This window comes from Callionymus lyra, chromosome 11, assembly GCF_982586985.1.
Source record: "Callionymus lyra chromosome 11, fCalLyr1.hap1.1, whole genome shotgun sequence".
In the NCBI taxonomy this organism is placed as follows: domain Eukaryota; kingdom Metazoa; phylum Chordata; class Actinopteri; order Syngnathiformes; family Callionymidae; genus Callionymus; species Callionymus lyra.
The window spans coordinates 8,127,338-8,153,669 of NC_141828.1; the positions used below are offsets into that span (position 1 = coordinate 8,127,338).

Here is a 26,332-nt window from a genome sequence, read left to right on the forward strand (position 1 = left end):
TAATGTTGTTGTTTTTTAAGATACACAATTCATACACAACGACGACCCTGACCGAGCTTTCCAGCCCTGACTGACCTTTAACCCCAACAGAGCACCGGCTTCTTTGGGCATGGTGGCGCTCCTTTTGCTGAGGGTGATCCGCCCGATCAGATGGTCTCCTTCCTTGGATGGCTGCCAGGTTACAGGGTGCTGAGGACAGAACACATGTTCAATGATCCGACACAAATGGTACTTTGAGAAGATTCTGACTTCAGACGACACCAGAACACGTTACTGATGCCGACTGTTAGCAGCAGCTCCTCTGGAGATCAAGCAGGATTTCAATATAACTTCTATCTATTCAATATAACTAACATATCGCAGCATTAGCATCATAGTGGAGCCACAATGAACTCAACAGACATTTTACCTCATTTAAGAAGAAAGAATAATCCTGAATGCCAATACCAGGAACTCAAATAAAACTATTATATGTTCAGAACGCTGATGGTAACATAATACACTGTTTTACTCTGGGATTTGTCAACTTCCTCATCATCAAATTCATCTTAAAAGCTGTACAAATACTAGGCTACATCCTGTTAATGCTTGGCTACTTCCTATTCGAGAAATCTTTGGGTATTTGTCGTTAAGATGGTTTAAGATTACATCCTTGTTAAAGTAATGCTTGGATACTTTTAGTTTGGGCATCATAATTACCTGTACTTCGTGAACTTTTAGCAACTGTTTGAGAGACATTCGCTATTTCCTGTTCAAGACAAATTTGGCTATTTCTGCTAAAGCTATAGAGAACGTTATTATTATTATTATATATTTTTCTTATCAATAAAAAGGAACCTCAGGAACTTTTTATAATAATAATCCTTGAAGTTTTGGCCAGTCCCTGAGCTAAAGCCACATCACGTCTATTTTATTTTGTCATAATCTTGAAAGTTAAAAAAAAGAATGATTGACTCTTTTGTACTTTCAACTGCAGGTTAATACATTAGACCAGTGGTCCAAGGACTGGTACCGGTCTGTTTTAACCGGGCCACAGAGAAAAATGAAATAAAAATCTGAGAATGAAATCCAATTTTATTATATAAAGCCATACAAGAAAGTGTCTTTTCTCATGTTGAGACACTTGATTTCGGTCAAAAATAAGCAAGTAAATTTAGTAAAACATAAACTCTATATGGGACCATCTTGAGGTTCCTGTCGATTCATGGTGAGATTTAGTGATGTGTTGATGAAGCTTCATGAAGCAATTTCATGTTGTTGAGAGGTCAGTAGGTGGCGCCATCAGTTTAAAAATGATGTTTCATTAGAACAAAGGAAAATAGTGCAGAGACGCCATCTAGTGGACTCTGAAAATAATGATACTGCTTCATGAAGCTTCATCAGACCATCACTGGTAAGGTGTATTTGTATGTGGTTAACAATGTATTTATTTTGCAGGTTGTGCCTTTTTATTTTTTATGTTTTTATCTTAAAAAAAAAAGAAAATAATGCCGTCATTTAACCAGCCTGCGGTACCAAAATGTTGTGGATTCTCCTGCTTTACCCCAAATAAATCATTATTTTCATGTCATCTAGAGACACAAACAAAAAAATAAGTTTCTAAAATAAACAATAAAGTGACTCTATTAATGAGACACTCTACAATACCAACACTAAACAATCCAAAAACATCTTCATTTAGCATTTTTAAAGCTGTACAGAGTTAATCTCACTGAAATAATTCCGTGCTTCTATATCTCCCGCATTTTTGAGGAGTCTAACATGCTTGTTGCTGGTTGGTTCAATCACTGAAGAGATGCACGTGCACGACATATATTATCAAAGCAGGTGTAGAAGTAAAAAAAAAGAAAAAAGGTACTTACGTGCCAGACGGTGGGGTCATGAGGGTAACACTCCCAGTCGCCTGCAAAAGAGGAAAGACCTTCAGACAGTGTGCAGCGAAGAGGCCTTTCTCCACCACTCCTTCACACACACACACACCCTCACACACACACACACACACACACACACACACACACATACACCGTACAGTGTGGAGTGTATACACAGCACATACCAGCCTGCGACCACTCAAGCGCAGCTCTGACAAAACACAATGTATTAAAGTCTTAAAATGACAATATCACAACTACCCTTGTCAACATCCTGGTGACTATTGTGTCACAATTATATGGAAATAATTGATTTGGATCCAATCAAGCAACAACAACAGTGGTTTAACTCTTTGTAGCTAGCTTAGATAGCATAGCTAATGGCTACATTCAGAAGAAACGCTGGTTTTAACTAGGGATGGTCTGATGAAGCTTCATGAAACAGTGTTGTTTAGAGGTCAACAGGTGGCGCCGTCACTTTAAGAATGATGTTTCATTAGAACAGTTGTTCAAAACAAAGGAAAATAGTGCAGAGACGCCATCTAGTGGACTCTGAAAATAATGCCACTGTTTCATGAAGCTTCATCAGACCATTACTAGATTTACCACACAGCATCACTAATTTTAGCATATATTTTTTAATTTAACCTAAACATGTTTATTTTAACTCATAACAGTGTTACATTTTTTTATTTTGTGTTATGAAAAGATCTGGCGTTAATAGTATTAATTTTAAGTATTGTTATTTTTATTGAAAACATCTGAATATACTGAATGAAAACACACATTATTAAATATGCGATAACATTTGTATTTATTTTCTTGTTTATATGTTATTTATGTATACATTTATATTAATTAACCAATTACGTGTTCCTTTTTTAATAAAATGTACAATTAAAAATATATTTTTGTACTATTAACAAAGCATTTGCTATGTTATATGAAGACTATACATCAATATTTTCTTAATGAAAATATAGTTGTATTATATTATTCACAAACATTTAGTAGTTTATGTACAGTACATGATTATATTGTTGAATACTACTTTTACCATATTAAGTTTGACCAACATCGAAAATGAGCCTGAGAAACGCTATGTCTTGAGATTTACTGTAAGTCGACTCAATTCTGCGTCTGCAGCTAAATACAGTAAAACTGTAAAACAGAACTGTATCCTGAATCCTCCTGGTCCTCCGGATATCTAAGCCCCTAAATCAAAGACAATTGTGTGCACTTGACCTCGTCTGTTTCTCTTTCTTTCATCCCAAAAGCCCGGCCTCTTGTGTATGTTGAAATGCGTGCGGCACCTCAACGACACTGTTATGACAGAGTAAAACCGAGCCAAGCGTTCCTCGGAGCCAGGAGACTTTGAGGTTAACGGCCTGTGACAAGTAATAGTGGTGTTATGTAACCCTAAAACAAACCCTTCTGACCGCCACATGTACGTTTGAGGTTTCTTAGTTCCAGCCTGCTTGTCGTTCCGCTCAGAAAACACCGGTTTCACTTCGTCAATCACCATCGATCAGGAACTCAAGGTTTATCAACGACCTTCACGTTCCTTCTGGAGATCCTAGAGTCGTCCTTAAAGCTCTTCTTGGGGGGTTCAGGTTCTTTGCAGCTTCACTGTTTGTACAGTAAGTCTGAGGCTGATCCTCTGAAGATTTACAACACGGCCACCAGCGGGAACGTCTCCACGCTGACCTGGTCTCCACTCTCGGGCTAAAAAAGGCAGCAGCGTCTCTCTGCTGTGTTTAAAAAAACCTGGACTGACAGAACAGCCTCTCTCTAAACCTCCACTTGATCAATGTCACAGCATGGTGGAGCGCTGCCAGCCTGGTACCGCATGATGCATTCTGTTCCTCCTCTGTGAACACTCCTCTCTAGCGGCCGCTTCCTCCTCGGACCAGGATCACATCACGAGAACCGATGTATCGTGGAGACGCTTGAGCTCAGACATGCTGTTCTGTCTTGTCTCGTGTTTCTACGTCCAGAGTCCTTTAGACAACAAGTTGAGAGAACATTTTGAAGCAGATCTATAACTTCCGATTGGACATGGAAACAGAGAGTTTTCTCCTCTATTTGCAGGACAATCTTAATATGAATTACGATGAAAACTCAAACTATGATCGTCTTTCACGTCAATGTCATGTCAAATTTCCTCACAAAAAGCTGTAAAAATGAAGAGCAGACATGAAAGCTGAAACTATAGTTTCACTATTAGAAAAATCGAAGTCAATCTCAATTAATGGAAATCTGCTGACCTACGACAAGGTTAAATGAAACATTGTTGACGTCAGCAATCATAAGGAAACTTTAAAAGAAAAGACACTTGAGGGGAATTTTATGGAAAAGATTAAAACATAATTGTAACAGTTTATTTTCATGTCTAAAGAAGAAGGATCTGTCTCGCCTGCAGTTAATACAAAACTCTGCAGCGCGAATTCTGACCTGCTCTAGTAGAAGAACTTACATTTCTCCGATCCTTAAAACTCTTCACTGGCTGCCAGTTTCTTTCAGGATCAACTTTAAAATTCTGGTTCTTACTTTCAGATCTATTCATGGTCAGACCTTCCATCAGTGATCTGATCCAGACTTACACCCCAGCTCTGGCTCTGAGGTCTGTGGATCAGAATCTACTGATGGTTCCTGAACACGCTTCAGGACCAGAGGAGAGAAATCCTTCCAGGCTGTTGCTCCTAAGCTTTGGAACCATCTCTGTGTTTGATGATCTACTGACTCCTTCAAGAAACATCTGAAGACATTTTTATTTGTGCTTGGCCTGTGTTTGTCTGATGTGTCTTGGCCTTTTAAATGATATATTTTAACTGTGTATTGTTTTGATTGTTAAAGCGCTTTGTGACTTACTTACTATAATATCGCCACAATACTTAAACAGTTTACAGATAGAAACATTAAAATTATAATGGCCCCCAACTTAGACTGTGATTAACATTTTAGCCCCTTGAGTTTGACCTCACCGCTATAGAACAAACATAGCTAAAGTGCATTCCCTCTATATGAAGCACTCACATTGTATTAAACTATTAAAAATAGTTTTATATTCTGCTAATGACTATTATTCCCTACTCGTTCATTTGTTAGTGTAACTTGTTAAAGGTTACTTTTTAGCAAGTGCTTTTCTTTCACATTTATAGATTATATCACTTGACTTTTTTTTAATGATTTATGTTTCAATAAAATGTGTGTGAAATTATTTAATTTAAATAAAATATTTACTAGTAATATATCACTAGTCAAAACTTAAGACTCGTTTAAAATTTGTTTCAATAAAGATGGATGTTTACTTGTATAAAATGATCTATGACGATAATGTAAGAAACAGAAATTGCTGATGTCGGCAATTATAAACAAAATTTGCAGTTCTGCTAGTTTCACAGCAGTAATGGTCTGATGAAGCTTCATGAAGCAGTGTCATTATATCAGAGTCCACTAGATGGCGTCTCTGCACTACCTTTGTTTTGAACAACTGTTCTAATGAAACATCATTTTTAAACTGATGGCGCCACCTACTGACCTCTAAACAACATGACACTGTTTCATGAAGCTTCATCAGACCATCACTAATTTACAGTAGCATCCAAGTATTGAAAAATAACATCCCAGTTATACTCATATATACTCTTAGGTGAGTGATGTTTACAGATGGTAAACGTTAAAATGTGTCCCCTCCTTCACTTAGACCGAGCCCTCACCTGATTGAGTTTTACACCAAAACTATACAACATTTGATCCACATTTTTTCTCAATTTTGACCCCTCTGTGGCCTCTTAAGAAAATGTAATTGTCCACCCAAGCTATAGACACGAATACAACAAGTAAATGGTCGACACCGAACTGGCCGGACGGAAACAAAACTCCGACGTACAACAATATCACAGACACTCTGTTGCGCTGCGACGCTTTCACCGTAATGATGATTTGGAACAATGAACCGTTAATCAAAGTGCACCGTAACGTTCAAATCCTGGCCAGAAGGCATCAAATTTAATTAGTGTTATTAGTCCTGCTGTAATAAATGTGGCTGGTGATTACACTCTGATCCTGCGTCTTAGAACTGACGGGAGCGAGGAGGAAAAAAGCTCCGGCGTAAAGACGTCATTTTGAGTATTAATAGCTGAGTCCGACGCCGCCGGGCGGCTCTGAGGCGGGCGTGTGACGGTGCACAGCTTGGACGTGACAAGGTTAGGGAACACAGTGGAGCATCATTGGGAGATATGGGGTCACCCAGGGTCGACCCTGCCGTGAAACGGGGTCAATTTTAAAGACCCTCCATAAACCAAACACATAAATGTGGACGCTAGTGGCTCGTCCAGACGCCACGGACATGATCGGAACTCAATACAAGAAGCAATGAAGGAAGACATGTGTCAGTCAATGTGTCAGTCAATATTCCAGGTGAGGTTTATTTGTGTTTGTTTTGTGTGTATTTTAATATGAGCTAAAATATCACATGGCTGCACACTTCAAAGTCATCACTTAATCGAAAAAATGTATTTATTCACGCGAATTCTATGAAATGTTGGATGATTTCATCAATTCTATCATTGAAAAACGAACTTTATTTTAGTTTTTATTGAACTAAAAAGCTGAAAGTCGTTTCCTGTGTCATCAGTTTGTGTTTCTATGAACAGTAAGATGCTATAAAATATTTAATATCATCCTTCAGTGAGTGCCTTTCAACATGTATCATGGTAGGTAGTGTATATTAAGTCAATAATGAATTAGTAAATCCAATATCTAGTTTGTATTGAGTTCAGTAGTCGTATTAAAAATCAGAATTTTGTATCTACTGACTCCTTTAAGAAACATCCTAACGTCGACGATTTTATTTGGTCAGGCTTTTCCTTGATTTTCTGGAACTCCTGTTGTGTTTTCAGTTTTATCTTGACCTTTAAAGTATATACTTTATTGAATATTGTTTTGATTGTTTAAGCGCTTTGTGACCCTGGTCTGGAAAAGCGCTATACAAATAAAAATGATTTACTTACTTACAATAAAATGGAGATTTGAAAGATTGTCACGACATGGACTTTTTTACTTGTCATGACAGTTTAAACACTGTATTTGTCATGTCAGCATCTCAGATATCTTGAGCGTAAGCAAATCTTTTCACACTTTAATGGATAATTAATCCACAAATGTTTCATGAATTGCTCATTTTTGGGTGGTGTGTGCACATGCAACAAGGTCTTTGGTCATCTTACCTCTCTCGCTGACACTTTCGATCTCAGCATCCTCACAGCTGCTGTATTCCGGTGTGGTTCCTCCTTCTTCTTCGGAGCTGCTGACGCTGGTCTGCCGCTTCCCCCCGGCCCCCAACCCTCGTTTGGACTTGTACGGCCTCGGCGGAGGAGGTCGCAGGGATTCCGATTGGTCCGAGCTGAGTGAGTCGTTGCGCAGCATGCTGTCGGCCTTCTCCCGTTTGGTCCGTCTCACCGCGGATCCCTGACCCGGTACAGATCCTGGTCCCAAACCCGGGGGTTCACGTAGTTCAGGGGGAGGACCCTGTTGCGAGGGGTTGTGTTCATGCAGCCCCCCAACCCCACCCACGGTCCTCTGTCCAGGCTGAACGCCCTCTGCGGCACCCTGTGCCGGCACAGGCTGACCCCTGCCTCCGGGAGGGACCAGCCCTGCTTGTCGAGGGGGGACACCACTGTGGTCCATGTGATGGCATCCCCCCTCTGGTGTCCGTCTCATCCCAACAAGACTTCCTACGGGATCGTGCTCCAACGAGCGTCCTTTGCTTAGCCGCCGATTACGATCCCTGGACACCCCCTGGAGGTCTCGATCCATTGAGACTTGAGTCTGTAGTCTGGACTGTTCTCGGCCAGGTCCTCCCCCGCGACCATTTCTCCTGAGGGAATGAAAGGGAAATCAAATTCACAGTTTGGCCAGTCGGACACCATAGTCCAAAAGCCATTTCAGCTCAACTTTGACTGGCACGAGAGGATTAAGTATCTTCAAGTATCTTTAGCTGTTGATATTTTACCTTTACAAAGTTACCAGAGGCTTCTTGGGGAAACCAATAGACGTCACTATGAAAATACATCCTCTAATACACTTATGTATGTTCTAGATTCATCTGCAAGTCTTACGTGTCTCTTGGCGGTTCACTCCTCGACCGGTTGTCGATGCCAGGCGTGTTCCCGGGTGCGAGGAGTCGTCCGGGGTCTTGCGTCGTAGGAGCTTGGGAGCGAGACCGAAGTTTCTTGTCGCTGGAGATTTGGCACACGGACGGTTCGCTGACGGCGGAGCCGAGGCAACCGGGTTTCCCGGTGGTGCCGGTGAACCACTCGCCCGGTTTGGTGAGAAGTTCCTGTTGCTTTCGGCAGTTGTTACACACCCAGATGACCTGAAAGTAGAGCAAGATCTTGATCTCATTGAATCGGAGAATTCCGAAAGGTAGACCACCTAGGAAAAAGGTGTTTCAGTTTGCCAGCTCGGCTTTTGGCTTTCAAACTACTGACTTCCTTCCTTAAGTTCTGATCTGATGCCAAGAATGAAAGCCCTTTAACATTCTTCTGTAGAATCTGCAGCCTTCAGAGTCCAATGGAATTCCACCATTGAAGGGTTTGTAGTAGTAGATAATGTGTAACTTTTAAAAGGATATGTTTAAAGGCCGGTTACCACAAAACCTCTGGAGCTCATCTGGTCTGTTTAAATTCTCCGCAACCTATGTCTCCACTTCCTTTGCTGACGTCCAATGGTACCATCATTGGCTTCAGGACTTACTTACTGAGGTGACTATGTTTTTAGTTAAGGAGTCATTCTTCAGTGTCATCTTTTACAATGTATATCCAATAAAATGTGCATCCATCCCAATCGCCTTGAAAATTCACCCCTGATGATTCTTTGGTGAATAAAATCTTGGAATCCAACTTATTTTCTGAGTTCGAGAAACCCCTGCAGCGAACCACTAGAGGGCCGTCAAACTCCGAAAAGGCTTGGAAACACGTGCAGACCGTCTGAATGTGGGATCCATAGTTGAGACTGATGAGAGTCACGTCCTAGAATAGATACGATGATTCATCCTCTATGACAGAGCAGAGCACGAAGGCCTTGCGGTGCTAGTCTCGTGTTAACATCTGAGCCAGCGTGAGCATGAGTCGATGACAGAGGAAGTGAGGCTGGCCGTGAAACGAGGAGACGATGGGAGAGAAGAGTGAGGGGAGTCGGTCCCTCTCCCTCCAGCCACCAGGGCTCTCATTACTCCCTAACACTCCCTGATGACTCTTTAAAGGAAGCTAAAATAAAGCACTCTGGCATTGGCCGTGTCCCTTCACCACCAAACACCATCCACTGACGAACCCCTCTCCTTCTGCGCCCCCCCGCCCCCCCCGCTCTCACCCACTTTCCCTTCACAACACCCTCCTCCAGATTGCTTTTGATTAAAGCTACAAAAGCCGAGGAGAAAACAGCTTTACACCAACGCAGCTATATTTATCCTGCCAAACACCCCAGCACCACAAGGGAGAGAGGGAAAACGTGTTCACAAGCACACACAGCTACACACATACACACAAACACCACCTCTTTTGGGACATTCTGTGAAAACACTCACCAACAGCCGGACCGACACCATGAATCTACCGGACGTGTCTTTAAGGGGCAGAGCAGAGGCTGGTGGGTTGTTTTCCTTTTATATATATATCGCCAAATACAGAATCGATAAAGATTTGCCGCGGAGGCATCGGTGACTATCTGGGTTGTGTAACAATGTACACGCTTGTGTCGGCACTTGATGTCCAAACCATTTTAAGGGCAGGAGTAAAAGTGACAATAGAGTAGAGAAAACTCTTGAGGCATTTGTGTTCAATCATCAGGGCTGGGAAACCATAAGGTGAAGAAGAGAGTGTAGTCAGGGTGGAAGGGTGTGGACTAGGAATATGTACTTTTGTTTTAACTTTAATTGTAGTTCTTTTGGGGGTTTTTTTGTGGGGGGGAAGGAGTTGTTACTTTTATCCATTGTATACATATTTATCAAGGTACTGCAAACACATTTTAGGCATTCAACTATTGTTTTTTTTCTGTTGGTCAGATGACGCACGGGTTAGTAGTTGAAAATCCATCATTCTTGTTTACAATGATAAGGTAAGGTAAGGTAAAACTTTATTGAAATTGTTTCTAATGATCTAATGATGGTCTAATCAGTTATTTCATGACTGTAGATCTTCAGAAAAAAACAAAACCCAAACCAAAAAGACGGATTTTATCAAAATCATACAAGAAAACACAATTTTAGACACGTATAAACAAAATAATTATTTCTTATTCTTTTTTAAAAATAAGTCTACATAGGATAGAGATAGATAGAGATATAGATACTTTATTGATTCCCCGGAGGAGAAATTATTTTAGTCCGGCTGCAATAAATCCATCCATCCAAACAAAAATCCATAAATACATGTAAAACGATCAAATAAATAAGTATATACAAACAAATAAATACACTCAAAACATATTTATTAGTAAAACTATCAACAACGACTTTACTTTTCACCTCAAATCTACTCCAACATCTTTAAATCAATTTTAATAAATACATTTTAACATTTAGGATTTCCACTTAAAGGAAAAACAGCTTGTACATGGTTGTTTAGCTGAATTTTAACTTTAATACGACTTGTTTTTAAAAATCAACTACTGTATTTGTATTTGTATTTGTATGTGATGTATTATGTAAACTGTCTGCATCTTTATTGAGGGCTACAGATGGAAAGTAACATTGTGCTAAATCTGGTGCAGCTATATTTTTAATGTAACTGCACATTGTCCTTTTAAATAAACTGAAATTGAAATTGTATTTGTACCTACATTTCTTTAGGGACATTTAAAACAATAAGAGTTAGGGAAGACAATACAGAGGTTGATTAAAAAAAACACCTTAACAGAGCTTTGAAGGCTGACACTGACTGTCACAACAGTGTGTCCAGATACTATTGATTATTGTCAAAAGTTGTGATCAGGATTTGTGGTACTGCTCTCGTGGTCGAACATTTGCACCGACGCTTGCATCCGAAGCTAAAGCATTGATAAAGATAGAAAGGTAAAAGCGCTATTTTTACCCACAACAGCAAAAGAGTGTGAAAAGCGTTTCTAATAATAGTTTGAGCTGTAATTGTCACTTTGAAAAATTCCTCAAAGAGGTTACAACGAGTCGTACTGGTTAGCGAAACGTCTTTCTATGGACGTGGGGGAGCAAAATCCGATGGTCAAAGCCGGGTAATGTAGGTCTTCTGTCTCATTAAACAGCGAAAGAGCACAAATACAATTACATGCACTAGATATGATGCTGATCTCATGAGCGCACGTGTACAGATGTTTGATGAGGGAATAACCTTAATGGGGGGGGCGGGAGGGTTAGCGTGCGGAACATGTTCGATGAGATCCTGTGGTCAGGAATTCTGACCCAGTTCTCAGCACTAGATCTTTCTAAAACTATAGTTTTTTTTCGAGAGATGGATAAACCGAGCTGTCGACGAGACGATGGTGTTATTTAACCACAGCTCAGGCGAGCAGGAGCCGCGGGATCTGATGCGGCTCTTGATAAATACTTCACACCCTGAGCGCTGCGAGGAAAGTTTGGAGGCACCAAATGGTGGCTGTTATTTTTAAACAACGCTTAATTAAACTGTAATCCCAGCATTACAGTAGATCGCCGTGCGACGGTTAAACAAAAGGATGCGAGGACGAAAAACAATGGCCGAGGACGAGGAGATGAGAATAAAAAACAAACACACGATGGCGAGGATGTCAGAAGAAAAGAGCCGGTAGAAAGAATAGCAGAGATGGAAAGTAGGACAGTGTGTGTTTGTTTCTCCTCCTGATGCATCTGCGTCTGTCAGCATCATTTTTTTTTTTTTTTTAGGAAACGTTAAACTTCCTCCTCAACAAAGAGGGAAAAAAACCAAGCGTTCCTCCATCACCCTGATGTCCGGCGGACAAAGCAGGTGGACATGTTTACCCACAGGAAGCGGATCGGAGCAGGGGGAGGAACAGGAAGTCAGCGCGGCCAACGACAGGTTGACGTATGGCACCGGCAGCACGCCGAGCGGCAGCCGTAACTGACGGTGTCTATAAATCCTGCGTTAAGGATGAAAGACTGCCACAAAGGAGATTAGTGTCCACAGCGGCTAATGAGGTACTACATCAACCAGAGCCGGCCCCGCAGCAAAACACACACACACACACACGCGTGTGACTGTACACACAAACGTTGACACAGGACGCTCGTAAACATCTAAGTGGATTTGCAGGCATCGGTGAGTCTGTTTACAGTGGTCGTACATATTCACACATGCAGCATCAGCGCGTTGTCGGGAGGACGAGCAAAGGTCTTGTTTACGGAGTCGTGAGGCTCAGCATCACCTGGAACCGAGTCGCACCCAGCGCTGTCGAGTTCTTTTTTAAATTGTTACTTAGTTATTGTTAGAATGTGCTTCTTTCAAAAGTACTCTTTTATTTCAAGTTATCTTACTTATTAACTGGGAGAAAGTAACTTTTCGTAAGTGGGTTAGGGTTAGGAATTGGATTAGGGTTAGCATTAGAAATTGGATGAGGGTTAGGGATAGGATTAGGGTAAGGGTTAGGGTTAGGGTTAGGGTTAGGGTTAGAGTTAGGGTTAGGGTTAGGGTTAGGGTTAGAGTTAGGGTTAGGGTTAGGGTTAGGGTTTAGGTTAGGGTTAGGGTTAGGGTTAGAGTTAGGGTTAGGGTTAGGGTTAGGGTTAGGGTTAGAGTTAGGGTTAGGGTTAGGGTTAGGGTTAGAGTTAGGGTTAGGGTTAGGGTTAGGGTTTAGGTTAGGGTTAGGGTTAGGGTTAGGGTTAGAGTTAGGGTTAGGGTTAGGGTTAGGGTTAGGGTTAGGGTTAAGGTTAGGGCTAGGGATAGTATTAGGGTAAGGATTAGGGTTAGGGTTAGGGTTAGGGTTAGGGTTAGGGTTAGGGTAAGACACCAACAGGCAGACACCTGCATCATTCTAAACTCTTTCCCCCTAGGAACTAAAACACACACAAAATACACTATTTTATTTACTACTGAGCACAGAAACCTATTAAATAACAACAATACAAACTGAACAACAGTGTTAGAAAAAGTATTAAAATAATAATCTGCTGACAGACACTGCTCTTAGTTTGTGCAACTTTTACAAATACAATTTATAAAAAAGTATATTGTTGTGTGTGTTCCTTTTTCATTTAAGTGACAAAGTGTTCAGTTATAGTGTTTTTTATTTTATTTTATATCACATATTCAATGCATTGAATGCACCATAGCGATCCATTATTCATCGAATGCATCATTTGCGTGTGACAAGAGGTGCCGTTTTTTGTTTCTTCCAGTTTAAATTGTTAAACTATCTATTAATGCATATGAATATAAATAGCATATTGTAAAGAAATGCATTAAAAAAAAGTTTGAGAATCTGAACTCACTACTAAAAGAACATCTTCCATTGCTCTGCCAAGTGAACTCATTATACTGTATATTGAGTAACATGATTATCAATCGCAATATTGATAAACATGTTACAGTTGTTTACAAATTAATTAGTAAAAGCACTTGTTACCAAAAAAACATTTCTTTCTTCAGGTTATGTATGTTTTTGGTTTGTTCCTTGTTATAATGTTCCGCTTTTATTTTGATTTTCCTGCTATTTCGACCCTATTTCCTGTTGCCATAGCTCTTACAGCCTTAAAGCCCCAATATGTGAGATTTAAATTGTGGAGAGCCCCACCGAGAATCTATTTAACTAGCAGCCACTAGATCCAGGGTACCTCAGAGGTTCGTAATTATCACTAAATTCCTTTTGAAATGTTCTGTTTTTGCTCTATTTTCTTGTGGCAATGGACAACATTTTAATGTGCACAGTGACTTTTAACAGTGTTACCAGCAATCCTGATGTTTTTTTGATTATTATCATAAAAGTTGAATTTAATTAATAGCATTATGAGGGGGTAAAAAACTCTAATCTACATTAAAACGTACAAATGTTCTCACAGCTTACAGCCCCAACTGCCAATAGGATTGAGCCCAAATTAAATCCAGAAGTCCATTACTTAACAAAACCTCTCGCTCTTTTGCCAATCAACTTAAAAACACTTGTGATTCATTAAAAATACAGAAGGTAAGCAGTATCGTAGGTGTGTGTGTGTGTGTGTGTGTGTGTGTGTGTGTGTGTGTGTGTGTGTGTGTGTGTGTGTGTGTTTGTGTGTGTGTGTGTGTGTGTGTGTGTGTGTGTGTGTGTGTGTGTGTGTGTGTGTGTGTGTGTGTGTGTGTGTGTGTGTACAGGAGAGAGAGATGGCCCCCTTAAGACCAGTCAATGAGAGACGGACGCAGAGACGGACGCAGCTAGCAAGACTGGCGATCAATAGTAATCATGAGGCGCTGTGGCGTTAACAGCAGATGACACATGGCTCCGGCTCTCCTGCCGCACCACACCCCGACACAAAGAAGCACATCAGTCGTGCCCAAACCGGATCGATTCATATACATTTGACAAAGATGCTATTTATTTCTCCCGGTGAATTTCCCTCTTGATTTACGCGCGACCCGTTTTTTGCACGCCGTCGGTGTGCGGACGCCGCATCTGAAAGGTTCTGTTTCCACTGGCGAGGCTCTTCAGGCTCCGTTACAGAAGAATGTGACACACGAGCACGAGCGGCAGGATTTACTGTGATATCTCTGAGTGAGAGAAAAACCTGCAGAGACTTGTCTCGTCTCTGAACTACTCGTGTCGTGAACACGATCGAGAGATAGATGTCGGGTAGAACTCTCAGAGAACTGAACTTTAACATGACGGACAACTATTTATCGTGGAATAGAATTGATTTCGAGCTCTTGGTGACGAAAGTGATAATTCACCCATAGTTCAAATTGTACTAACTTTCTACTAATGTCGAATAAAGGTTGAGATTATTTTAAGAATAAACAACCAGAAGAGAGAAATCCTTCCAGGCTGTTGCTCCTAAGCTTTGGAACGATCTTCCTCTCTCTTTGCGCTTGATGGATCTACTGACTCCTTCAAGAAACATCTTAAGACGTTTTTATTTGTTCAGGCTTTTACTTGATTTTCTTGAACTCCTGTTGTGTTATCAGTTTTATCTTGACCTTTAAAGTATATACTTTATTGAATATTGTTTTGACTGTTTAAGCGCTTTGTGACCCTGGTCTGGAAAAGCGCTATACAAATAAATATTACTTACTTACCTACTTTTTAGAGTTTAGGCAAAAACGTGTGTTGATTCTAATGTAGCGACTGGAGCTCAGTTGTCTTCATCTTCGTCCATAAAAGACACTTGAAAACATCCAAATACCTCCGTACTGCTTGTCCTTCTTGTATTGAAGCCAAGACAAGAGGAATTGTTTGGAAAATAATTAAATAAATCTGTATATTTTAGGATTGTTTATAGAGGGAGACAAGCATCACAAGGGTTTTTGGATGTTTTTAAGTGTCTTGTTGGACGAAGATTTAGACGAGGACCACTGAGCATCAGTCGCTACATTAAAATTAAAAAACATTTTCGTCTATAAGTTTAAAAAAGGAACGGATTACTCTGAAAATGATCAAAACCCTTAGTCGACATGAGGGTGAGTTGAAAATGAGAAAAACTTTGGGTGAACTATTACTTTATATGAAGGCCTATAATTTGTCAAAATGACCAAATAGTAGTGATGTGTCGATGAAGCTTCATGAAACAGTGTCATGTTGTTTAGAGGTCAGTAGGTGGCGCCATCAGTTGTTGAAAACAAAGGAAAATAGTGCAGAGACGCCATCTAGTGGACTCTGACAATAATGACACTGCTTCATGAAGCTTCATCATACCATCAGTATTATATAGACATCAGGGAACTTCTCCATCTACTTGCAAATTAAATTGATAAACCCTCCAGATAAGGAGCTGAAGAGAAAGACCCACGATTGTTTCGCACTGACGAGGACAACAGATCCGTCTTCCTTCTGAACTGACACAAGACTCAACAATTGGTGTGAGTGTCGAGTATCCGTCCAGATTTCGCTCTCGCCACTTTCATCACTGCAGTCGTCACTAACAGGAAGTATCTCCCATCTGAAAGTGTGGTCATTCACCAGAACCAGTGAGCGTCAGAGTCTTGCCGTCAATTCAGAATCAGAACTTGTCTAAAAAAACAAGTGATCGGATTTATTATCTTCACATAAAGGATTTTTAACCAAATAACGAAAGCGTTTGTGGGAGAAAGAGTTACAGAAAAGGACATACAAGGACTTGAAAAAAGTGTTAAAGATAAGATCGAATTAAAGATTAGATCTGACGATATGTATAGAAGCTAAAAAGTAAAGTAAATGAATTAAAGGGAGGCGAAGGGAAGAGTACAGACGGTGTTTAACAGGTTGAGAGGAATGTGTCGTCAGCAGAAATTGACTTATTTTATCGTAAATAAAAAGTAAATGTAAACACTTAGGAATCATATATAAATTATATACAGTGTATATATATATATATATTAATATTTATTTACAATTAATTGTAATTGTAAATAGACAGATTTTGTCTTTTAAAATGTGGATTAATTAATCAAATCCAAAATACCCGCAGAAGAAAATAGACATTTAAAACATAAATGTTAGGAGAGGATATATTTATTTATCTCAATATTTTAAATATAAATCAATTCAAGAAAAATGTAACATTCTAAATAACAACTTTATTTACTATCTACTCTTTATTTAATATTTAAAACAAAGAAAAAAGTCATATAATAATAATAATTATTACAATTTGTTAAAATCTAAGTTGATGAAAACCCCAGAAAAGTGTATTTGGAGATGTTTGGAGACAAGAGGACAGACGGTCATCCAGGATTATCGGACAGAGCAGGTCTTTAAGGGACGGAAACAAACGTGATGAATTTACTTACGGTATTGCAACAGTTTGTGCTATTAGATCTAATCAAATGGTATGGGGGGGGCGGGGGGGTGTTTTACTGTAATTGCGCTCTTGGCACAAAATCGCCGAGAAGCTTTTTTGGCCGTGAGTGCGACATCTCAAATGAATTGAAGCCATTTATGAGCAGGACATCCGTTTTTTTTTTAGGGATAATTTAAAGGACATGGTACAGGAGACGATGAGAAGAGCCAGAGAGAAGGTTTCTTAACACTTCTTGGTTAATTTAATGGAGATTTCATCACGATCTGCATCTCCACGGAGACACAGGTGACACCAGCGGACGTCAGGTGCGTCATGTGAACAGGATCGTATGCATGTATGACAGCAGAGGCGTGTCGTCGAAGTGCATGTTTGGCAGCTGCTCTCGGGACGTCAGCCAACGCTCGAGTATCGCTCTTAACCTGACATGACTGCAGCGGCGCAGGAGAGGGTATGAAGGGGGTTCGGAGTCTGATACAACACATTTTTGATCAAGGAAAGTGGAACTCTTTGCCCTTCATGAGGCAACAAGAGGAGAAAGTTCACAAGTTACAAATAATATTTACTATGTGTTGATGAAGCTTCATGAAACAGTGTCATTATGTTCAAAGTCCACTAGATGGCGTCTCTGCACTATATCCCTTTGTTTTGAAGGACTGTTCTAATGAAACATCATTTTTAAACTGATGGCGCCACCTACTGACCTCTGAACAACATGACACTGTTTCATGAAGCTTCATCGACACATCACTAGTAGAAAGGGTTACATGAACGATTCTTGGGCCCAAACCGAATGTTTTTTTTTTCTTTTTGAGGCCTTAACTTAACCAAAAAACTAAACTACGTAACTATAATAAGGGAACTATTAATGTCAAGAATCATAATCACCACCAGATTTCTATTTAAGAAAGGTGTTTTTAAGGTATTTTTGGCAAATACACATTTTCTTTTATCTTGATTTCTAAACATTTTTGGCTCCTCATGTGACATGGGTTTTACACTCCTGGTTCATAAAATTGTAAATTAGTTACACATAACAAATACAAACTACAAGTATAATTAATTATTCATTATTTTAATAAAATAATTATAATAAAATTAAAAAAATTATGGTTGTGGTTTTATAATTAAAAATCCTATTGACTACCTGTAGTTCACTAGTATAGTCTCTCATGGCTCAGTAGATCGGAAACTGGATGAAAATGTACCTTCAATCTTTTTTCACACCAAGAGTACTCCAGTTGATAAAGTTTCAACTCACGCTGCACAGCTTTTAGGGTTTTCAGGGACTTTGTCATTGAAAAAATGTAACGTAAAATGTTTTCTATCGAACCTTTAAACAACTTCACTGTCACACGAGCCTTGAGCTCAAAGTAAAATACTGGTACGTACCACTTTGTCCTCCTGCTCCAGCAGTGATGGGCCGCATGGAAAGACAAGACAAATGTCATCAGGTTGAAAACATGTTCGTACATATGAAAAACATGAAAAAAAATAATGCGTGTATTGACAACAGTGTTCATAGGAAATATAATAATAATATGCAGTTTAGACTGAGTTGAAGTAAATCATTTACAAGTCAAATAAACATTTTGTCAAAGATTGAATGACTGATGAATTTAATGGACGAGTGAGGCTCTACTTAGAGTGTCTGACTGATGACAGTGCTTCTCTTCTACCAACATGTCACTTCCTGTAAGCTTTTATTTTGTCACAGTTCTTCTTATGTTTATCTAAGATAAGATTAGATAGACTTTAATAATCCGTCTGCAAATTGGGTATCCAGTAAAGTGCAAAAAAAAGAGAACAAAGTGCAAGGTATGACAAAGTTCAAATGTACATAGATCAAAGGAAATAACGTAAAGAAAATAATACAAAGATTAACATAACATCATCCTTTCACTCCGGTCTTGCCCCCAAATTAAGAATATACAATCTAATAGCATGAGGAATGAATGAGTCCCTGAGTCTATTAGTGTTACATCGGAGCATTCTTTCTTTCTGATTCTCCTTTGTTGTCTTCTTACTTACTGAATGAACCCTTTGGATTTACTTGCATGTTTTTCTTCCTGTTTTCCCTTCTCATGGTAATATAGTGGTTTTTCCTCGGTATTCCGATAAGAATCAGATTTAGAAAACCTATTTTGCCAGTGTTGTAAACACAACAAAATAATTTGTATTAGTCATGGCTGTATAGAATGAAAAGAATGACATAAATATAATTGAGTGGTATATTAAATGAATAATAAATAAATAAAATACATTAAATTCAAATCAATAACCTTCATGATCCGTTCAGTCTTGGATGATCTCACGTCTTTTCTTGAAAAACTTTTGCCCTTAAATTCTATTCTTAGCCTGCGTATCATTTTAACAATGTTGTGGAATAATTTGAGGTTCGTCTCTGCAGTGACGACACAAAAGCACATCCGGTGTCGCTTGTGTATTAAATGTTCCTCCTGACACACACACAGCAGGACCCTCCTCAGGACCCTCCTCAGGACCCTCCTCAGGACCCTCCTCAGGACCCCCCCCATGTCAACCCCTAACTAATGAGGCTGTACTTCTGAGTGTACGTTTGTGCCGGGGTGGAGTCTGGAAATGTCAGCACTGTGTCACTTCTATCAGAGGAAATCTTAACTTCCATGGCTCACACAAACAGCGGCGCACCCCACCGGGTGAGTATAGGGCACCTCTGGACCCCTGGGACAGCGAGGACATAGGGGGTCCCCCCCCCCACCCCGTCCTCGCTCTGTCCTCGCCTCGGTCTAATGCCCAATTAACCTTTACCGGCTCATGCCTGGGTCACACACCATAAACACACAAATGTCACACACGGATAAGGACATACAACGCATGGACACCTGAGTCCCAACACACCTGAGGCCCATATATTGACGCCTGTATAAGACCCTCAATGTGTAGAAAGTGACTGGACCAGAGGTGGAAACTCATGTGGTTTTTGTTAAACCTATGGAATGTTTTTCCTCTTTTGCGAGAGTATGATATTACTTTAAGAGTCAAAAATAATTAGATACACTTTCCTACATTTATCAATTCAAATGTAACAAATCCAGATTAAAAACCTTGAATTTAAACACCAAGAACACATGATTAAAGTCCATTCTTTCACTTTTCTGTTAAATCATATATTCGTTTTTATCTTGGTTCGAAGCATAATGCCTGCGACCCCAGTGTGACCTTTTTTTTTGCCATTTATTTGCTAGTTTTTTAATTCACTCTGAATATGAGAAAATTGATTTTTTTTTATCACTTCTGATTCAAAAGTTTTACAAAAACACTGAAGTTTTTGGACAGTTTTCTCACCTTGAAAAAATAAATTTCTCGGTTGCCTGTCAGGAAGGTTTACATTTTTCATTCCGTGACCCAGATTCTCTGACAGGCACATGTCAAAACAAGTGCTTCAGAGGGTTGTATGACATTTGTATGCTGGTTTAAAATAAAATAAATAAATTACCGGCTAACAATACACATTCACAAACGCAGCGATCAGTTCACTGAGGGGGAGTGAGATGATGACGAATGTTTTTTTTAATTGAGAGTGAGACTTAATGTGATTTTGAGTTGGAAAACAAATTTATAAAGATACAATTAATTTAAGTAATTCTTTAAAGTCCTACTAAAGCAACTACAAAACACCCTAAACATTAGTGATGGTCTGATGAAGCTTCATGAAACAGTGTCATTATCTTCAGAGTCCACTAGATGGCGTCTCTGCACTATTTTCCTTTTGTTTTGAACAACTGTTCTAATGAAACATCATTTTTAAACTGATGGCGCCACCTACTGACCTCTGAACAACATGACACTGTTTCATGAAGCTTCATCAGCACATCACTAAAAAACTTTACATTTTTTAACTGGCAGAAAAACTGAATGATAAGAGTCCGGAAAACTTCATCACCTGAGTTTAAAAAAATATTATTTTATAAATGTATATATATTAAGTTTAAAACAGTTGTTTTTTTATGTTTTTCCATCCAAACACTGTCATTAACTCATAGAATATGAGTTATAATCTGCAGATATTTCATATACTGTATATATGAAGTCAGTCACGGCACATTTGTAAAAAAAAAAGCCATAAAATCCAAATAAATCAAGCTGATAATGAGGGGGTCACGTGTCTCCACTCACCGTGTTGGATCTCAGCGAGACTCGGCCTCCACAGCGGGCGCAGAACTTGGTCTGGCAGTACGAACACAGGTTCCCGCATCCGTCCGCAAACTTGGTTTTCTGGCAGATGCCGCAGGTGGGAGCGTCGTCCCGGTGGACGGTGGAGCCCGTCGCCGCCGTGGCCTGTCGGATGACCGTCTCCCTGTAGCTGGACAGCTGCTGCTGGATGCCGCTGCAACACACAGACTCCAGATCTGTTAGCTCTGTGGTTTTATCTGCGTCCGCACCCACCCGTCACAGAGCCTCACTGTAGACAATTTTTAGAAAAGTTTCCCCGAGTCCCACAGTTGCACGGCAGACAGCAATAATGCCCCATAATAGAAAGCAGGACTGGAACGATTGCAAACAAATAATGATGAGAGGAAATGAAGTTGAGGGGGGGATGGGAGGAGGAGGAGGGCTGCAGTCAGGGGTTCAAGCTGCTTTGCTGACACAAGAAACTCTTCAGATCGATGTGAGAGCAAGAGAAGACGTTACAGTCGGTTAATTTACGAGACAGTGTGTCTGATTATGACTTTGGCTGCTGACCAGCAGCAGAGCAGGAGAAGGTTCCGGTTTAAGTTGATACATTATTGGTTATTGGTGGATTATATTTGATGAAGAGGTTTATGAATAATCTGGATCTTCTTCAACGCTGGTCCACCGCTGGTCAAGATAAACAATTTATTAATATTTCAGTTGTACTGATTATTACTGCTTGAAAAGGTGTTTTATTCTTGAAAAGCACAGGATTTTATCCAGATTAACTTTTGTCTGTGAGAAAAATGATTAAAGCTCTAAATCAGATCTGGTTGCAGAGAAACCAGATCTGCTGATTAAGCAGATTTCTGGTATATTTTTTTGTCTGTCAGGCTTTTTTTTTTTCTTTGGCCAAACTAAATGGATAGAAACATTACAGGAAGTAGGATCCTACTTTTGATATTGTTTATGTGTTACTTCTCTTCTCTTTCTTGAACCAATTCCAATATGACTCATGTTATTGAGAAGCATCATCTCTGTTCCTTTACCTCGTCGCAAACATTAGCATCTTTAAAGTTGTTTTTTTTTTTTCATTTATTTTCAACGTGCGAGTCTTGTCCATTTTGTCTAAAAGATGGAAGAAACTCAACAAAACTTTTCTGTCATAAATGTGTCAACAATGTTTAATTCAAGAGCATATTTGCAACAACAACATAATGTCTTTCATCAACAAACATCTTATAAGAAGAAACGAGCAAAAGGAAAAAAAAATAAAATCAGGGTCGAGTAGAATGAACGGATATAAAAGGTCTAAAAAGGTTGTGAAGAAGAAAAAAAGGAATGAGAAAAAGAAGAAAGAGAAGAGGAAGAAGAAAGTAGTAAACCTCAATTAGTTGTAAAAGTATAAGTAGCGTTAGTAGTCTAAGTATAAGTCATAGAATTAGTAATATAAATAGTAGAAGAAGTAGTAGAATTAGTAGTAAAACTATAAGTAGAATTAATAGTAGAATTAGTAGTAAAAGTACAATTAGTAAAATATGTTGTAGAATTAGTAGTAGAAGAAGTAGTAGAAGTAAAATAAGTAGAAGTAGTAGTAGAAGTAGAACTACAATTAGTTGTAAAAGTATAAGTAGAGTTAGTAGTCTAAGTATAAGTCATAGAATTAGTTATATAAATAGTAGAAGAAGTACTAGAATTAGTAGTAAAACTATAAGTAGAATGAAGAGAAGAATTAGTAGTAAAAGTCTTATTAGTAAAATATGTATGTAGAATTAGTAGTAGAAGAAGTAGTAGAATTAGTAGTAAAAGTAGTAGAAATTGTAGTAGAATTAGTAGTATAAGTATAATTAGTCAAATATATAGTAGAATGAGTAGTAGTAGAAGTAATGGAATTAGTAGTAGATGAAGTAATAGTGGGAGTAGTAGAAGTAAGTAAAGAAGTAAAAGTAAAAGTAAAATAGTAGTAAAAGTAGAAGTAGAAGTAGTAGTAGAATGAGTAGTATAAGTAAAATGGCTTCAGCATTCACATAAATGTCTGATATGATTGGTCGGATTAGTGAAATGAGAAACAAGTTCATCTGAAGGAAACGTGGGATGAAGAAGTCAAAGAGTAAATCACAGCAGGTGGGAGGAGCCACCACGCTGATATTTGCATATTCACGATCAACCAACAAACAACGCAAATCCGCATCCTTCAATGAACGCTACTCACGGCGATGCAACTTCCTGTTCCTGTCGCTCACCCATTAACAACTCAACTCCCAGCAGCGACCATTCGTCGGTCACATCTCTCAACGTCTCGACAGCTAGCGTACGCTAACGCTCGCACCTTGGAAGCCGCAGTCAAAGGTCAGCACTGGGGGGGGCGGGGTCACCTGCTGCTGCAGCCCGGCGGGGTTCGCTTCCCCATCCTCTCTGGGATCCAGATACACCCGCGAGCGTCGTGTCGCCCGATAATCTTTCTGCTCGATAATCCGTCACCTGGTCTCTGCCATCCAATCGTGAATCAAAACCTGAAATTCCGAATGACATTCCCAGCTTCTCGTTTCCTTCCCGTCCGGGTTGTTTGCATTAACACCAAAACCAACATCAGGAGGTCTCTAATTAGACGTGGAGTACCTGAGGCGTAACCGTCCTCTCTCACAGGTGAGCGGGAAATCTTTAGCACATCAAATAACAGAGTCGGGAAGTGAGGGGGGGGGCGATCATTAGGAGAGCGAGACGGGCGAGAGTGAGACGGGGAGTGAGCGAGATCACAGAGACTGAGCACTGATGGGAAACAGCGGGCGAGCTCGTTAAGGAAACGCACAAATGTACATCCATATTCAAATGTAGCCCGAGACGCAAGGTCGCAATCGAACGCCAACTTTTCTTCACACACTCCTGGAATGAACAAAGACGCTACTCAACGGTACTCTTGACGTGAAACTCTTTTGTGACTATAGTGGCTGGAGAATCTGCATCTCATGTTTAAGACGAGTGGTCCTGTCACCGGTTGTGCCGACAACACACACTAGAACCTACTCAGACGATGAGAAAAAATGCTTCAGTTTACAAGTATTCTATGCGATGATCCAAGCAAAGGAGACTTAAGACCAGTTTTTTTCCGATGGTCTTGTCTTGGTTTCAGGATCTTTCCGGTTTCATAGCAGTCCCGGAGAAAGCAGCGTCCAAACCCTCAGCGACTCAATGGAATAAATAACAGGTCCATTTATTACGGCTCGAAAAGTCGATGCAAAATGAATCGTACAAGATTCAAAGATGAGTCAATCAGGAGATACTCAAAGTAGAACCACAGCGACTCCAATTCCAAGAAGGCCAGTTGAAGGAATTCTGGGAGGAGCTCCAGATACAGACCCGGGTCATGTTGGGAGAGACTGTGGCTACGGTCAGGGCCGGGTCTAGGCAGGGGCAAGAGGGGGCCTGGCCCCCTCAAATAAATGTTGTGCCCCCTCAAACTTACATGTAAGTAAGTAAGTAACAGCACAATGCCCCCTCAAGATTTGTGGCTGCCCCCTCATACATGCCTGTCTAGACCCGGCCCTGGCTACGGTGAGTGGGTGTTGGCAGATAAATGTGGAGAAAACTGAAACTCTGTTCCAGGATTGAATCAGTACTTAGGGTGACTTGGGCCAGTCTGTCAAACTGAGCCTGAGAAACCTGGGTGTTTTATTTGACCAAGACATGTCTCTAGTTCAACACTGCAGAAAACTGGCCAGAAAAAAACTGAGAAAATGTCTCTAAACTCAGGAAAATGATGTCACAACACGATCTGGATCTTATAATCCATGTGTTTGTGTCTTTTTGTTTATACTATTGTAACAGTTTATTTTGGTGCATAAACAAGAAGGATCTGTCTCGCCTGCAGTTGATACAAAACTCAAGCGAGAATTTTGAGCGGCTCTAGTAGGAGAACTCACATTTCCCCCAATCCTTAAAACTCTACATCGGCTGCTTATAAAAGACCTTTTTAAAATTGTAAATAAACACTTTAGAAATATATTTTCAGTGAAGTCAGTGAAGTCCGGAACATCGTTTCTTCTCCTGATCTCATGGACATGAAGAAGATCACACCACACAAATTGATGATCAGAGTTTCTTAAGACATCGGTCAGAGACTGTATAAAGAAAAAATGTTAAGTCTCGTCAATTTAACTCTAATTTATCCACCAGGGTTTATATTGTAAAACATAAGCTACTGATCCAATGATGTTCATCTCATGGCCAAAAAAAAACTGGAGGTTAACATTGAGTTTGGTGAAAAGGGAAGCTGGGCGAGAGGGAGAGAGCAGCGTGGGAGGATCAGGGAGTTGTAAACTTTATAGCACTGTGACTGATTCTACGATGCACCGTAACTCAAGCACACACACACACACACACGCACACGCACACACACACACACACCTTTACCAGACAAGGACAAACACAGAGGACACACACATAACTCAGCAGGGATATCCCTTCTCTGGCTCGCTGCTTTCATTTGAAATTTAAATTAAATCACACAATCTCGCTGAACGATAACGAGGACGCCGCTGCTACAAGTACGATGTCAAAATATAGAGTCGGGGAAAAAAAACCTTCGTATTACCTACACATGTGTGAAACTGTCATTGTTTCTCAGGTGTTGTCTTCTTAAACACGACTAAAAAAGGGTGGAAATTATGACCAAATACATTCTTTTTTAACTAACCTTTAATGAACACATGATTCTGGACACAACCAATACTCTTTTTTTTGGTAGGAAGTGTGGTTGGCAAAGATGTGTTTTGTTATTTTCTTCAGAATAAAAGCAGAAAAAAAATTCAATTCACTTAATACAAAACCAGAAAATGACACACACACCTTTTTCCCCCCAAAAACAACTTAGAAAAGAAGAAGAAAAGTACCAATATTTGCCATTGTATGTCAAATACAAACTCGAAAACTTGACTCAAGTACACCAATATAATATTTGTTATTCATTAAAGCCACCCCAGGTAAACTGTTATTTATTTTTCGTATTGTTAATATATCTTTACAGTTTTCATTTCCACTTTAAAGTCAATCATTGTAACTGCACCACTTTTATCTTATCTATATTTATGTTTATATACATTCACACCTATTTATATTCTTTATTTTACTCCCAGTTGTTTACAGCCAACGGCCTCAAAATTGAATGCTGTGCTTTTTTTAGCGGTTGCCAAGCAACGACATTTCGTTGCCAGTTGTTGTGTTTTCTGTGCAATGACAATAAAAGGAAGTCTTTTATGTGGAACTAAAAAAAAAAATGAAAACAAGCTCAGAATAACTTTAAATATGACCATGAATTGTCGTTACATGTTTTCAATGATTAATGATATTTGTTTGCAAGTGATCAGTTAACTTTGTTGACTGA

The 26,332-nt window shown here is 39.7% G+C and overlaps 1 protein-coding gene across 23 annotated transcripts in view; it reads right to left on the reverse strand.

Annotated features, from left to right (window-relative positions):
• The window catches only part of rims1a (regulating synaptic membrane exocytosis 1a), a 66,013-nt gene that overhangs the window by 26,468 nt on the left and 13,213 nt on the right, over positions 1–26,332 (reverse strand). For all 23 annotated transcript variants that reach the window (XM_087803164.1, XM_087803184.1, XM_087803163.1 and 20 more), the window contains exons 3-8: positions 20,956–21,166; positions 18,190–18,201; positions 7,994–8,250; positions 7,103–7,752; positions 1,863–1,903; positions 76–189 (exon numbers count right to left, since the gene is read on the reverse strand). In XM_087803164.1, the coding sequence (XP_087659290.1) occupies positions 76–189; positions 1,863–1,903; positions 7,103–7,752; positions 7,994–8,250; positions 18,190–18,201; positions 20,956–21,166 (1,285 nt within the window). The remainder of the gene's footprint in view (positions 1–75; positions 190–1,862; positions 1,904–7,102; positions 7,753–7,993; positions 8,251–18,189; positions 18,202–20,955; positions 21,167–26,332) is intronic.